This window comes from Hemicordylus capensis, chromosome 2 (assembly GCF_027244095.1).
Source record: "Hemicordylus capensis ecotype Gifberg chromosome 2, rHemCap1.1.pri, whole genome shotgun sequence".
Classification (NCBI taxonomy): Eukaryota; Metazoa; Chordata; class Lepidosauria; order Squamata; family Cordylidae; genus Hemicordylus; species Hemicordylus capensis.
Window position 1 is genome coordinate 325,511,737 of NC_069658.1, and position 16,131 is coordinate 325,527,867.

General features: G+C 46.2%; 1 protein-coding gene across 4 annotated transcripts in view; it reads left to right on the forward strand.

The window, feature by feature from the left end:
* The window catches only part of CACNA2D2 (calcium voltage-gated channel auxiliary subunit alpha2delta 2), an 885,048-nt gene that overhangs the window by 679,346 nt on the left and 189,571 nt on the right, over nt 1-16,131 (forward strand). For all 4 annotated transcript variants that reach the window (XM_053287835.1, XM_053287834.1, XM_053287836.1 and 1 more), the window contains one exon: nt 15,932-16,063. In XM_053287835.1, the coding sequence (XP_053143810.1) occupies nt 15,932-16,063 (132 nt within the window). The remainder of the gene's footprint in view (nt 1-15,931; nt 16,064-16,131) is intronic.

Sequence of the window (16,131 nt, forward strand, 5' to 3'; positions counted from 1 at the left end):
CATACCTTGGGTACTGTGGCCAAGCTGCTGCAAAAACATGCACCCCTGCCCATGTCCCCCCAAGGGGCAACAGCACCATCTCTGGCAGCTGGAAACCAGGGATCCCCTCTCCCGCTGATCCCCACACTGAGAGATCTATGTATGGCAGCACACCTGGCTGGACACAGGAATTTTGAATGGGTTTAAGGGTCTATGCCAGAGCCTAGTATCCACACCATCCATGCAAATCTTTGGAGAGGATGCTATTGGCAGGGTTTGAAAAGCAGCCCCCCAGCAGGGATTCCTGAGCAGCCAAGTTCTGTTTTTTCTCCACAGAACGTTTGGTAAGGGGTCCCCAGCTTCTTCCCCTTTGGGGGGTTCATGACCCCCCAGGCTTACTCATGATCAAGGTCCATCACCAGGATCAATATGGGTAAGCTGAAATCCTTCTTGAAAGATACAGCCACCCAACCCAGGGTGCACTGGCCAGGCATGAGAGGGAAAGGCCATGGGGACACCCCCCACACAACTCATGAGAAGGACCATTGGCAGGGAAGAGGGGAGAGAATGGCCTGGACAAATCTGAAGTGATGCCACATGGCAAAACATCCCTTTCTCCTACGAACACCTCCCTCACAAGGGTGTCAGGCCATGGAGGCTCAAAATAGAGCCAGGTTGCTATGTGCATGGGAGCAATGGGGAGGGACACCCCGGCAGGACTGCTTTCCTAGTCTTGGGGACTAGAGTCAAGCTGTTGCAAAACTGTGCCCCCTGCCAGCCCACCTGCCCATGTGTACATGTGCACCCTTGCCAGCACCCCAGAATGGCCACCCCAGTGTCCCAGGGTGGCCGGAGAATGGGTGCTCCTCTCTCTTGTGATTCCCCATGCTCACAGATCTGCAAAGAGTGCAACAACGGACTGGGATCCAGGATTATGACTGGGTTTAAAGGTCCCGTTGGTCAACTCCACAGCTGCGCATGCAACCAGGCTATGGCACATGGAGTGTCAAAATCTCCTCTGGGGTGTGTGCACAACTTCAGAGGGATTAGGGGAGAGGGAGGTAGTGCAAAATCTGTTCTGTTTTTGACTGTAGAGAGTTGGGGGCCCCACTACTGGGGCCGTTGGGTGCATTGGTGGTTGGGTGGGCTGGTTCAGCTTGTGAGCTTGCAATCCATGGGTTGGGCAAAGCCCTTACATTAGGCAGCCTTTCCCAGTAGACTGGCCTTCTCATGAGAGGCAGCAAGCTGCCAGATAGTGGATATCATTTGGTTCTGCATGGACTCTTTGCTGGGGTCACCCCTCATGACATCTTCCCTCTTTATGGTGGGACAGAACTCCCAGCATCCTTTGCCTTCACAATCTACATATCCCATACTAGGAAGTGTGGATTTCCCCTCCCCACCCATAATGAAAGCAGAAACACTACCATATGGAGGAAGTGACATCTGACCTGGTAGATTCATAGGTATAACTGCCCATCGGTAACTCTCAGCCGGAATCCTGTAACATATTCTGCATAGGCCTACTTTTAAGGGCAGTCCTTTCTTTAATTTTATGGGTAAAATTTGTACAATTGGGGCATATGCACACTGGGATCTATGAACAGGACGTAGTGACAGCCAACAACCTGGATGGCTTTAAGCGGGGTTTGGATAACTTCATGGAGGAGAGGTCCATCAATGGTCGGAGGGCTGTGGGCCACCTCCAGTCTCAAAAGGCAGGATGCCTCTGAATACCTGTTGCAGGGGGGTGACGGCAGGGGAGAGGGCATGCCCTCAACTCCTGCCTGTGGCTTCCAGCATCATCTGGTGGGCCACTGTGAGAAACAGGATGCTGGACTAGATGGGCCTTGGGCCTGATCCAGCAGGGCTCTTCTTATGTTCTTATGTTCTTATGAACATATACCTCTATGTACATGTGACATGTAACAGAGTGATGTTGAGCATGAAAGGTTGTGTGCCAGCCAATCATAATCCCTCCACTACATGTCCATTGGAAACTGCACAGAGTGGTGTTATGCTTGCAGGTATTGCTCTGGCTGTGAGAGAAGTAGTCAAGGTAGTGTTGCCAGATGGCGACTTTCACCCTGGATTCCCAACTATTTTCAACCTCCTTCAACTATTTCTGTGTTGGAGAGGGTGTCTGCCCTCTGGAGTTCCAGGCCATCCTGCTGCCGGCCAGCTGAGCTGCTCACATTTTAAATTCAATTTTGACATTGCCAAGTGCCAGCCAATTAGCAGCTCTCCTGTGCGTGCACGGGGAGCCCTGATCCTCCTGATTCTTCAGCACTAGCTGCCCATTCTAACCAGTTAGAAGGAGAGAGGCTGTTGGAGACCTGGGATAAATTCATATTTTGTTTTCCCTCCTCCACTCTATTGTATAGACTGAAGGCAATCAATACATGCAGCATTTTCTCAGCCCTAGTAATGCAGAATCTTATGCCAAGTAATGTTTCATTGATCGACTGTCAGGAGGCAAGAAAATCAGAAAGGGAAAAGAGGAGGTGCGATAAGAAGACAAAGAGGGGTGTTGGGGACTCCACCCTCTGCAGAGACCCTGGAGCCTACCTATTTTCTTCCATTTAATTAGGGATATTAGAAAGCCTTCGTTTTGCCAGTGCTTGTCTCTTGCTCTTAAGGTCCTAGTTCCTTATGCAGGCGAGTGGCAGCCCAGTCCTTCACATGTCTGGATCTGCTCATCTGCCTGCAACTCTGGAACAATGCTTTGTGACGCTGTATCGTCACACTGAAACAAGCATGGAGGTGGGTGGAATTCTCAGCCAAGTTCTCTTAATCTAAAGTTTCTTTTACACACACACAAAATCCATTTCCCCCAAACTATGCATGCTGCTGGGTTTAAGTGTTTAGAAAACATCAGACCCGTATGTGCTGAAGACAGTACTTGATATCATTGCCCTACAATTCATCAACAAAACTACACTTTTAAGTGTTCTTGAAAAGTACTCCTACAAATCAAATTTCAAAGCTGAAATTTGAAAATGTCCCAACATATAAGAATGTAAATTTAAAGTTCTGAAATGTTGTTGAATTTAAGAACATAAGGAGAGCCTTGCTACATCAGATCCAAGGCCTATCTAGTCCAGCATCCAGGATCCACACAGTAGATCACCAAATACCTCTGGGAAGCCCACAAACCAGGAGATGGAAGTATGCCCCTTTCTTGCGGTTGCTTCTCTTCAACTGGTATTCGGAGGCATCCTGCCTCTGAGCCTGGAGGTAGCCTATAGCCATCCAGACTAGTAACCACTGATAGACCTGTCCATGCATTTATCTGCTTAAAGCCATCCAAGCTGCTGACCATCACCACACTGCATGACAGAGAATTCCATAGATTAATTATGCACTGTGAGAATGTATATAAAGTGTTGATTATTTTTATCCTATCCTAAGCAATTATTTGCATCCTAAAAATCTTCGGTTCATACTTTTTTCCTGTTGAATGGTAAAGGTATCCATGAAGAAATGTGAATACTCACTTGCTGTGCAGTTATTGCAAAGTTGGATATCCATGTCTTTTTAATGTATATTTTCCTTTACAGGCTAATGTATATGTAGTGATAGTCAGGCTTGAGGGAAGACTAGGGGTGTGCATGAACCAAAAATCGCAGTTTGGCTCACATCTGAATCAAATTCAAGCCAAATCATGTGCTGCCAAACCAGTTCGGTCAAACTGACCACTGAACTGGTTCAGTGGCTCGGTGGCTAATACTTGTAAATTGGAATATGGTAAGGATTCCCCTTTACAAGTACAGGGGTGAGAGACCCTGGCTACTGAAGGGGTGGAGGGGAGGTGGCAAGAGAGGTAGTGAAGGGCTCCGCATACCCACCAAGCACGCTGCCTGTGCCACCACCACGCTGTGCAGCCCATTGCAAAAATGTGCACACTTCTCCCTTCTTTATCAAGCTGCCCCCTGAGGGTCAGGATTTACTGGACAACCACCTATAGAGGAATGGGGCAGGGATATGTTGGAGTTCAGTTCTTCCCTGGAGACCTTGGAGTGGGGTTTGATCAGCAATTACTGCAAGGAAAGGAGAGTCTATCAGCCTTGGGCTGAGAATCAACTGGAAGTTCCTTACCTGGAAGTAAGTAGGACGGATAAGGATAAGTTTAGTTAGATGCATCAGAAAATTTATCTTTGTTTATGTGCTTGAATCCGACTTTAGGGTTCTTGTAGTTCCTGGGGAAGGGTTTTACTTGAATGGAAGCAGCGATTGTTGATGACTCAACAATCATCCTTATCATCCAGTCTTCTATATATTTAATTCTCTAAGGCATACCCATGGCTAATCCCATGCGTGGCAACTCTTGCGAGAGTTTGCGAGCAGCTGCCAGATAGCCATGGGTACGCTGCCACGGGTGGCAAAGGAAAGCGCTACTTCCGGGCTGGCCAGCAGCGAAGGAAAGCACTCCCGCTGGGCGGCGAAGGAAACCACCAGCCAGGGAGGGAAAGCATCAGCCAGGCCTGCAGGCGGGGAAGAAAAGCACCAGGCACCAGCCAGTCCAGCGGGTGGGGAGGGAAGGGAAAGCAGACTGGGAGGGGGAGAACAGACTGGGGCTGAACAGAGGGAGTAGAGAGAGGGAGGACTAGGAGTGCAGGTGCTCTGCTCCAGGTCAGCTAGTTATTAATAAATGCTTGTTGTTGAAGAGTGTTACCCTTATTAGGTCCTGCCCTAGTCACATACGTCCTAAGTCCTAAGACTGCTGAAGCCTTTCATGTTGGGAGGAGGTTTCCACTTTACTCTCCCAGAATAATCCCTTGGAAGGGTGAATCTGTTCTTTTGTATGAACAGATTCATATAATCTGCTCAAAGTGGATGGTGGCAGCCTACCTGGTACTCCTCAGCTAGAGGAGGGATTCTGTATCTCCCGACCTTTTGATCGTTAAAGTGCGCAAGGTGCAAAGTGGGCAAAACACTTCCCTATGCAGAGTTCTAGATGCTCATGGCCTAGCAACACACTTAGAGGATTCTTTATCCACTCACCAGCCTCTTTGTGAACATTCACACACTGGCACAACTTCTCTTCCAGAATTGATAAATTATGTGCAAATGCTGCCCCTGAAGAACATGAGGCTGAGGCTGATATTAGGGCTAGTATAGGGTTGAAGAATGTAAGCCCAGCACTTCAACGAAATTTCTACAATTTTTCCATGTTCAATAGAAATTAGAAAAACTCATGATGGGGCACAAGGCTTACTTAAGGTTGCAGTGTGGTGTGATTTTAGCTTTTAAACATGAAAAACTGCTAGCTGTGCAAGCAGCAGCACAAGTGCTAAGTGCTTCTTATTTCCCGGCACCCAGTTCCATTTTCCTTCCCAGAAGGCACTGGGGAAGGCTGCCAATGGTGTGATGCAATATGATGGCATGTTCTTCCCTGATGCATTGCAGTAAGGAAAATGGAGCCAGCTATTGGGAGACAGACAGCGTTGCTATCAAGGCTGTTGTCCACCTAGGCAGTGGCTTTGCTGTGTTTAAAAACAAGAACTGGCACCCCCACCCAGTCCTCAAAACCCATGAGTCTCCCCCCATAAATGTTGAAAATCCTCCCATTGGAGGATAGCTTCAGCCAAGTTGCTGGGCCACATGAAACCCTGCACAGGGAAGTGCTTTTTGCTGACCTCACCTTGTGATTTATATCAATCAACCTTTAGAAAGTATAAATAATGAACAAAGGAATGCCCTGTGCCTCTGTGTTTCATGCCTGAAAAAACTTGAATTCAACAGTTATTATTTTCAGCATTTACTACCCCAGATGCAAGAAATGTGCCCATGGAATTATTTAAAGCTTAAGGATTTATTTATGTACTTATAAGAGTTTTAAAAGGTGTTTGATATGACAGTGTTGTTTGGAAACCTAATGGATTTATCATCAAATCCTGCCTATGAGGCAAAACACTACAGTCATTAGAGGAAATGAGGCACAAAAGGCCACTCACATTTGAGAATGCAGTAGAAGAGATTGTAAGGCTCATTTTCAGAAATTCTGAAACACCTAAAGGGGCTTTTAGACTTCACTTGCTGCTATGAAGGGGACTCAGTAGGCTTGGGGCAAAATGCACCAGAGCTGCGTAAGACCTCTCACAACTCTTAATCATTTAAAAGAGATTTGTATAAAACAAATTCCCAGTAGATTGTGTCTCATATGCCTTTTATTAAGAATCAAATATAATCAACATTTCTTTGCAGTGCTCTTCAAACAAAGAAATAGCATACTTTATTTGGATGGACAAGCACCCCTTCTTTTCCAAAATCAAATACAGTATTGAGAAATTCAGATAAATGGGAAATTCATAGGCTAACAGCAGTATTTTCAGGTACTTGGGATCAAACCTTCCTGTCTATAAGATTGTTAATATCTGGCAACTGAGATTCCCTAAGCTGTGTCATTACCAACCCTGGTCAATTGGTTTGGAGCCAGTTTTCCAGTTGTTTGAGATTTCATCTGCCCTAGTTCCAGTCAGACTGTTCCCTGTTGCATCTCCTGCTCTTTGCGTCATCTTCCATCTTTAACATGTACTCCTTCCCTAGATACTGATACCTGCTTGTCGGTTTGCCCAGTTTGTAGCTGATAGCAGAAAGGGCCATCTTGACTCAGCTGAGATTCTAGCCTTTTGTTTGCAGCTGGCTATGGTAGCCCAGTTCCTGATAGGCATCTTGCTGTGCTAGGGGAGAGCCTTGTATAAATCATCACATTTAGAGCATCAGGAGATTTGGGTTATGAAGGATCAGAAAAGAGATTTTCCGAAAATGATTTCTTCTGATTCTAAAATATTTTCTTGCCAACGAGCAGGTTTAAAAGAAGAAGCAGAAGCCCTGAACTCTTAATATTATATGCAAACATTATTGGCAGGAATCTTGCTCAAATGTTATAGTGGAAAGCAAAACAAAAATATCCAGTCTACTTGCTCCCCACTCCCAAAATTTGTCAGGCTTGTTATTAGATTAAGGAAGTTATTAGAATTTTAAAATGGCATACTTCCCAAAAAAAACCTGTGGTGTGATTCATCTTTTAGCTGGCCAAGTACAGTAAGTGGTCTGTAATGATCCTTAGGGGTTTGATCAAAGTGTGGTAAGAATAACAGAGTTCAATGGAGGAGAAGCCGCTGCAGGAAGAATTTCTAAAAGAGCTAAATATATACCAGCTGATCACATGCTGTTCCTCAAAGTACATAATGCAATATCATGTCCTTTATTTCAGCAGCATTAGGCTAACACATAGCCAAGGGAGTAGCTTTACATAGTTTTTTAAGATGTTTAAATGAGAAGCAACATGATATCCTCTGAATAAAGACTCTGCCACCATTCCAAAATTCATTAGATGCTCTGATCCACATGTGGAACCCCGCGCAAGCTGGCAAATGGGAACTTGTGAGTGTAGCAGCCCTCCACACTTTTGAAGTAAAGTTAGGATCCATTGTGCCCTGAGATTAAGCCTCCCAGGTGTCAATTTCCAAAGAAGCAAACAGCGCTGATGCCATATCCACTACATGTGATGCTTCCAACTTCTTGCAAACTCCTGCAGCCAGCAAGCTCCTTGGCTGTGTGAAAGAATTGCACTGGGCTACCATCACCCTCTCCATAAATCCATCCTCTTGACAGCACTGACATTTGAAAGTGACTGGCCCCGAGAGCATTTTCATTATTCACTGTGATCACGGCTGCTTTTGTTTTGTTTGCGAGCTGCTTTATTGCTGATTTAGTTCTACCAACAGCCTGTGAGGTTGGTATCTTTTAGATGAACTCTCTCACACCATCTGCTTCAGTGATACTTACATTAGAGATCCACAGTTTATATCACCTTTGAAATGATAGTTGTTTCCTATTCGTTTGGGATTCCAACATCTTTCTCTCACAGTGTGGGTCAAATGTTGCACACTATCCAGCCTAGACAAATCTGTGATAATCCTTGTTGCTGCCTTATTCTGAACTCAAACTACACAGGATGAGATGTCCATCAGTCAGTCAACCAATGTCTTTCTCTTGCTGGATCAGCCAAAATGTAGTGTATCTGCAGTTTGAAAAGCATTAAGGTTGTGCACGCGATCATTAGCCCTCCCACTGGGGAGGGCTGGTGGGGAGGCAGACTCCTACAAGCCTCCCCACACATGAGCACCTTTGTCAGAAAGCTCTGCCACTTGTGTTGCACACTGGCACTGCCGAAGCAACTGGCATACTCAGGAGCCAGAGGAGACAATTCTACGGCATACCATAAAGCACCGCACCAGGACCGTGGTACATTGAGGGGGTTCCCCCACAGGCTACCTATCTCTTTGTGCACTTGTCTCACAGACACTGAGAGTCTGTTACAGCTCCCTAAGTGTATAGCTCACTGCATGAGATATTCTGCACAGCAACTTATGAATCAAAAGTCAGACTGAGAGGAAAACGTTACCACACTGAATGCAGCAGTTTTCTTGGATTCCAGCTGACCAAGGACTGTGTAGTTTTTCACTGCTGCATTTTTCACTTTTAAATGAAAAAAAAAATAGCACATGTAGGAAATGAGGTGTAAGAATCATAGATATCCTCCTCTCACTCATTAGTTAACTCAGGGGTGCACAACTCTAATGCCCCAGTGGGCCAGAACTAACAATAACTTGCTTCACAGGGCCAAGGTCAATTTTCAGCACATTAATTATTACATTAAAATCAATTATTTAAAATATTGATAAAAGCAAAGGGGCAGAGGGTTGGAGTCTGGGAAAAAGGCGAGGGGAAAGAGGGATAGTGTCATTAGGCTCCAGTCCAGGGGCAGAGAACATCTCAAAATAGCCAGCTGCATTGAACTGCAGCTGTGCATCAGTGGGAAAGGCCAGGAGCTCTTAATGGCTCCTGCTGTTGCTGCCAGATATTTCTACTTGGGGGCCAGCAAAAATGTACCTGTGGGCTGGGGCCGGCCCCCGGGCTGTATGTTGTGCCAGCCTGTGTTAACTTTTCCTGGATCTCAATATCCACTAAGGGCAAAATTTTATATTACTACACAGCAATGCATAACATTAGCCCAACGGCCATTTCTCCACTGTAAAGCATGTTCATGAGAGGTGACTTGTGACTGAAAAGCAGTGGCTGGAGGCAGGATGCTTCACCCTTCCCCCATCTACCACTGTTCCCCTAAAATCAATCAATCAATCTCTCTCTCTCTCTCTCTCTCTCTCTCTCTCTCTCTCTCTCTCTCTCTCTCTCTCTCTCTCTCTCACACACACACACACACACACACACACACACAAATACACACACTGCTTTTCCCTAGCAGGTTTCCAGACTTGTATTTGGAAGATTAACATGACTCTGGAACCATGGCAGTCAGAAAAGCAGCTGGGGATGTTTTCTGGGGAAGTGGTAGGGTTCTGTGAAGGACTGAACACACTCACACACACCACCACCACCACCACTGCTTCTCCACTGCAGATCTCCCCCTCCTGAGGACACTGTGTTGTGGAGAAGCGTCCATTGAGCAAATGTGATATATGACTGCACTATAATGTGTCGTTTGGAATCTAGCAATAGAAGGAGGAAACTGGGTATAAGCTATGGAATTGGGAATGTGATGGAGGAAATCTCTAGACCCAGAGATTTACAGTCAGAAGCTCTGTGACCCTTTTTGAGTGATACCAAACTGATGAAAGGAATATCTTTGCCCCCTCAGATGGTGTATAGAGCTGTCTGAGAAACTGCTGCAGTGTCATGGAATGTTCCTGGTGCCAATCATTTGCAAAATTTCCAAAAAAAAAAAAGGGCTATTTGGAGGAGTAAGTTTCTAGAGGAGAAGTTAATACACTTGGAGCCTATGCTCATGGTTGGGTGGGCGGGTGAGATGGAAGGCAGGGTTTCACCTACCTTCCCCCTAGTCTGCCCTTCCATCTTCGGCATGCCACTGTGCACCCACATGAGCCACACTGCTCCAGGCAGCATGTCTAGTGGATCAGCCGAGGCTGGGATTTGTTCTCCCAGCCTCTAGGAATCCCACAAGGATTTCCTTGGGGGCTCCCCCGGGAGTTGCACGCTCTAGGCACCCCACTCTGTGTATACTAGGTCTACATGCTGCCTGAGCATACACACGACCCTGGCAGCAGGGTTAAGGGTGTGCTTGTGCTAAAGGCCAGAGCAGGGGCAGAGCCACCATTGGGCCAATGGGTTCAAAGAACCCGGGCTGCCGTCCAATCAGGGGCCGTGAGAGTGGCCCCGACACGCCCCCCGCGTCTGACGTCAGACGCGGAAAGGAGCTAAACAAAGGCTGGCACTGTGTTTGCAGTGCCAGCCAGGAGCGGCTCTTCTTTGCAAAGGTAGGGAAGAGCCGCTCCTGGTTGCGCACTGTGAACGCAGAGCCAGCCTTTGTTTAACTGCTGAAGGGGCCGCGTGGCCCCTTCGGCAGTTAAAGGGCAATTATCTCGGCAGAACGGAGCCTCAAGGCTCCATTCAGCCAGACCACACCCCAACATCTGATGTCAGATGCTGGGGCATGGCTAGCCCCAGCGTCTGACATCAGGCGTGGGGGCGGGGTTAGTGGGGCCTCGGCGGTGGCCGCACACAGGCCACTGGTGGTCCCGCTCTGTCACTGGGCCAGAGCTAAAAGTAGGGCTAGGCTGGGCAGGAGTGCCAGGATTGGGAGTGATCCTGGCACTGCATATGAGCAGCCTAGCCCAGGCTGGACTGCCCTAGCCTGGGCAAGGGAGCTTGTGTGAATGACCTTTGTGTTACGTTTGGTAAAGGTTTAAAGACCCCCCTTTCAGGGCCAACGCCAATCTCTTATTGTGAAGGAATATGCAATTAAAAAGTGTGGTGTAGTGGCTAAAGATGTGAGCTTGTGAATCACTGCCAAAAATATCGGCTCCATAATACCGCCTTTTCTGTCCCCTTCCTCGTAACTAGTAAGGTAAAATGTATAATATGACATCACAGTGTTGTGAGTTTTCTCTCCCAAACTCAATTTCATGCTGATTATGGGAGTAGGGAAGTTCAGAATGCAATGTCACCACATCATGCATTTTGCTTTACTAAATATTAGTGGCGGGGGGGAGGAAATGCAGAGCTGTTGCATTTGGCAGCAGCCACATGCTGGCTGTAATATGTAATTCTGCCCTGAGGCAAGCCCCTGTGTCTCACTCAGCACCCCATCAGCAATAGGAGGATAGTAAAACTGAAGCATAGGAACATAGGAAGCTGCCATATACTGAGTCAGACCGTTGTTCTATCTAGCTCAGTATTGTCTTCACAGACTGGCAGCAGCTTCTCCAAGGTTGCAGGCAGGAATCTCTCTCAGCCCGATCTTGGAGAAGCCAGGGAGGGAACTTGGAACCTTCTGCTCTTCCCAGAGCGGCTTCATCCCCTGAGGGGAATATCTTACAGTGCTCACACTTCTAGTCTCCCATTCATATGCAACCAGGGCAGACCCTGCTTAGCTAAGGGGACAAGTCATGCTTGCTACCACAAGACCAGCTCTCCTCTCCAGCAACAGAAGGAATCAACAGCTGTTGGAAAAAATACAAGAAAAACAGCAGCAGTATCAGCTGTGTGGATGGGAAAGTATATTTAATTCCCAATACGGGTTGAACACCAGTCTTTTTCAACATATGAGCATATGAAATGGCCTTAAACTGAATCAGACCATTGGTCCATCTAGGTCACTATTATCTGCTCACTGACTCACAAGGCAGTGGCTCTCCAGGACTTCAGATAAGCCCTACCGGGATGGGATAGGCTTTTCTGCGCGCAAAGGGGGAAATGGTCTCACAGTGTGTAAAGCAGTTGAATCTGGATACCCATTTGAGAGAGTACATCCTTCTCTCTTACATGTATTTATCAGAGTCTGTGGCCATGTTCGTACAATCAAAAAGTTAATCTGAGGAGCAGCCCGCTAAGATGCAGAGCTGTGTGTGCACTCCTGAAAATCGTATGTGTGGCGGCAGAAGCCCCAGTCAGATTGTGTGCAAGGCACAATCATAGCTAGGTTCTGTGCAAAGCCACCATCTATCAGATCTAAGTTGCCAATGTCTGCTTTGCATGGCAATTTCTTTACATATGTGCTTTCCCCTTGTTCATACCACTGGCTCACAATTGAAGTTGGGAGTGCAAATTAGCCATAGTTGGGGTGGGGTGAGCAACACATAGTATAACTTGCTAATCTGTGACAAAAGCCAAGTTTGCATGAGGAAGTGGTCAGAGAGAATGAGATGATAGTGGCCCTGAATTCTATAGCAACTAGAATAAAAGAGTAAAACAGTAAAAAATAGGCACCAGACTAACAGTTCATGTTTGGAGTCGAAAGCTGAGCTGTCTAGCGGGTTGTAGCTGATTTCAATTGATGTTGGCATCCTGCTCTTTTCCAGTCATAAGAACAGCCCTGCTGGATCAGGCCCAAGGCCCATCTAGTCCAGCATCCTGTTTCGCACAGTGGCCCACCAGTCCTTTATGCCAGCAGTTGTAGTCTTGACTTGCAGTCCTTTTGTCTACTGGCCACAGACATAGTGGCATAACACCCAAGGACGGTCTGCATATAGAAGAATACTAAATAGCTTATTTATTTATTTATTTATTTGTCACATTTATTTTAGCCAAGCTTTTCATTAAACAGAAGTTATTTGTTTCCCATTCATTCCATTCCATTCCATTTCCCCAGCCCTGTGTTGTCTATATTTTTGCCACTATGCAGCAGTTCCTCACCCATTGTTGAAAGCCATATGCAAAGTTGGCTAGTGTTGGGTAGCTACAGTATGTGGGTTGCCCGCCCAGGTTCAGATGTCACCACACTCCACTGCTTTACATACAAGCCTTATGGCACTGGTTAGCGGAAGGAAAAATGAAGGAGAGAAAGTCAGATCCTTTCCCCCTTTGGTAGGGCCAGTGATCTCATCTGTGCATACAGAGGAATGCCTTTACTGGCTTAGAAATGTTTGTGAATGATACTAGATACAGCTTCTGGGAAAGCCACAAGAATGGACTGGTATACATGAGGACTTCTCAGAAATCAAACTAGAATTCACACAATAAATTCAAGCATTTCCCCACAGGTGCTGCAATGAAAGACAAGGGAACTTTTTTAATCTGAGCTGAGAACATTTCAAAAGGTCTAGAAAGAAAACCTCTATTAGGATGATTTGATGATGAGGTGGCATAGTTTTGACTCTATCACCCTCGGCATGACTCTCAGATGCATCTTTGTGATACCTTGGACCCATCTCTGAACCTGCCTATATGAGCCATTTTCCTGACTGTGAAACTGAGAGAATTCCGCTGGTGTACTACTTAGGAAACCTGTCAAATTGGTTTCCTGATTATTCTTAGAAAGCTCTGAAATCCTCAGTGGGAGGAGGACAACCTGTGATCTTTTCAGAGTAAATAATGGAGATTGACTAGAATGATGACATTCTGTGGGGCCCGTGCCCCTTTTTTATTGGGCCAGCCTGTGCTCAACCCACCGCCTTCTACCCCAGCTCAGGCTGCTGCTTTCTAGGAATTTCTCCACTTGATTCTTTCCCCTTGAGTGCCATCATTAAAGGCGTCTTGGGGTAAAGAATCCTTTTAAAAAAGAAGAAGAAGAAGAGGCTGGCAGCGACAAGTAACCAAGTGCATGTCCTTCTGCACATTCCTTCAGTTCCAGCCCCAGCTGATTAATCACGGAGTCAGGCTGCTCTGAGCTTATCACTTTCCTTAATAGCTGAATTATTTAAAACCTCTGTTTGCCGGCGTCTTAATTGCCTTGCATTAGACATGAGGGCCACCATGAATGCAGAGTGGGACCAACCCCAGTGGGGCCTTCCCCCCACCCCTTCATTCAGTGTCTATTTTGAACTGGCTTATAGGGAAGACACTTGGATGTGGTTCCTAAAGGGGATGCAGGCAATTTATTTCCCATCTGCTGCAGGTGGCCAGGGGGATAAATGCACTTCATGGTGTACTGACTTCTCTTCTGCAAAACACTTTGATATTCTTTGAGTCTGAAATAAAATGTTCATCCATTCAAAGGATTTGGGCTTTTGCGGGAGGCTTGCCTGTGGAATTATGGAATGGCGTGACATGTGTGGGGCAAGACTGTTTATATGGAGCTCTGTATCTTTCCCCCTGTTCATTTGTCTCTGCATAATAGTACATGCTACAATAGGAATCAAAGCCAGGATCTCCGATCTAATTCTGTACACACTAGTGGGACTGTTTTTTTGTGTCTGCAGATATCTCTATTTTTAGGAGGGGAATTGATAGATTTTTATCATTAATTTAGTCTTATTCTAATCTACAGAGAGCAGTTGCTTTATTTAGGGTTTTTTCTATGCTTTATTTTGAATTGGATGGGTCAATTGATGGTATAGTTTACAGAACCCTTGTCCATTAGAACATAGTTAACTGAAGATCACTACTGAAAATATGTCTAATAATGTTTGGTCATGTAAGCACATTAACCCCATCATTCATAATTATTTTCATGATAGGGTTTAATGCCAGGGGAATCATTATGATGGGTAATGTGAAAAAAGGGTCATGAACGCACCTAAAGCTTTCCCTGTGCAGGTCTTTCCTCTGTCTTCCCTTTCGTATACCATTCCCGTGCAAGCTGCTTCTTCCTGAAAGTCTGTAGTGGATGCGTCAGTGCAATTAGGTGGAGGGTGTGGTTTCAGATGCTATTTTTAATTGTAAACTGCCCTGAGCCATTTTGGAAGGGCAGTATACAAATCAAATCAAATCAAATCAAATCAAATGAAAGAAAGAAAGAAAGAAAGAAAGAAAGAAAGAAAGAAAGAAAGAAAGAAAGAAAGAAAGCAAGCAAGCAGATAATATAGCAGGTTCTCACAAAGTGGCTGGGGAGAGGAGAAGGAAGTTGGTGTCTTATGTGGAGTGCTGCAAAAAATAACAGCAAAATGGGGACACAAGTGAAGAAACGATGGGGCTAGCAGCACGACCCGGGCTTGCACAGCCCCACCTGAGTCGGGCTGCTTGTGTGCAGTGCCAGGATCGGGCCTAATCCTGGCGCTGCCCCGACAGGTAAACCGAGTTTTTTATTTTGGCTTTTACTGGGCTTTGGTGGGGGGGGGGCTTGGCTTTTTATTTTTGCTTGAGCAGCCACAGAGCCAGGCACCTAGAGCACCCAGCTGCAGGGAAATCTCCCCACTGCACCGCACTAGGATTTCTGGAGAGACTGGGCTGCAGTTGGCCAGATGGCACCTGGCAGCACAGCTTGTGAGGGCGCAAGAGCTACGTGGCCAAGAAAAGAACAGGAAGAACATCTGGCGGGGGGAGATAGGTACAATCCTGCCTCTTCTCCCCCGCCCCGCGCCCGCCCTCTTAGCCCCGCTTACAGGGTCATGTGAACAACCATATTGTGTCCCAGTTCTGATTATATAAAACATACTGAATCAGACCATTGGTTCACATTTCTTACTCTTAGCTGGAAGTGGCTCTGCAGGGGTCTTGTGTGAAGATGTCAGGGATTATTGAATCTGGGACCTTCTGCATGTATAGTATGTACTCTATCATTGTACATGATTATGTACAATGGCCCCTCCCCCAGCATGGTTGCCTCCCTGCAGAATCTAGATGTGTTTCAAAAAGGAAGCACCCTCCAAGATGCAAAATCATGGCCATGCATATCATACTAAAATACTTGGTTACGCGAAGTGCTGATCAGGAAGGTATCTGAGGGGCAAAGAAAAGGTGTTTAAGAGAAAATAGGAGGATATCATAAACTTTGATCAGTGGAAGAAGGAACAGATGACAATGCAGCAAGGGATGCTAAACATTACTTATAATAAATCATTCCTCAGCTGGTGTCGGTCTCCATAGCTCCATCAGTGGGGTTATGTAGACAGAGGTCAGCCGTACTGTGCCCATGTATTTTCATATAGCATCTTTACTATATCTTTGTCTTTGAATGACAGCTCATCCACTTTTTGCTCTCCAAATCCCAAGTACACTTACCTTGTTCCTTCTCTGTCTCTTACAGCCACTGTCATCCTCAATGAGCTAAACTGGACAGAATCCCTGGAAAACGTATTTATTGAAAATCGAAAAGAAGACCCATCTCTTCTGTGGCAGGTCTTTGGCAGTGCCACGGGTGTGACTCGCTTCTATCCAGGTTTGTGGCATTCTAAAGTGGAAGAGAGGGGAATGGCTACCATGGGGCTGAGTGATGACACCATAATT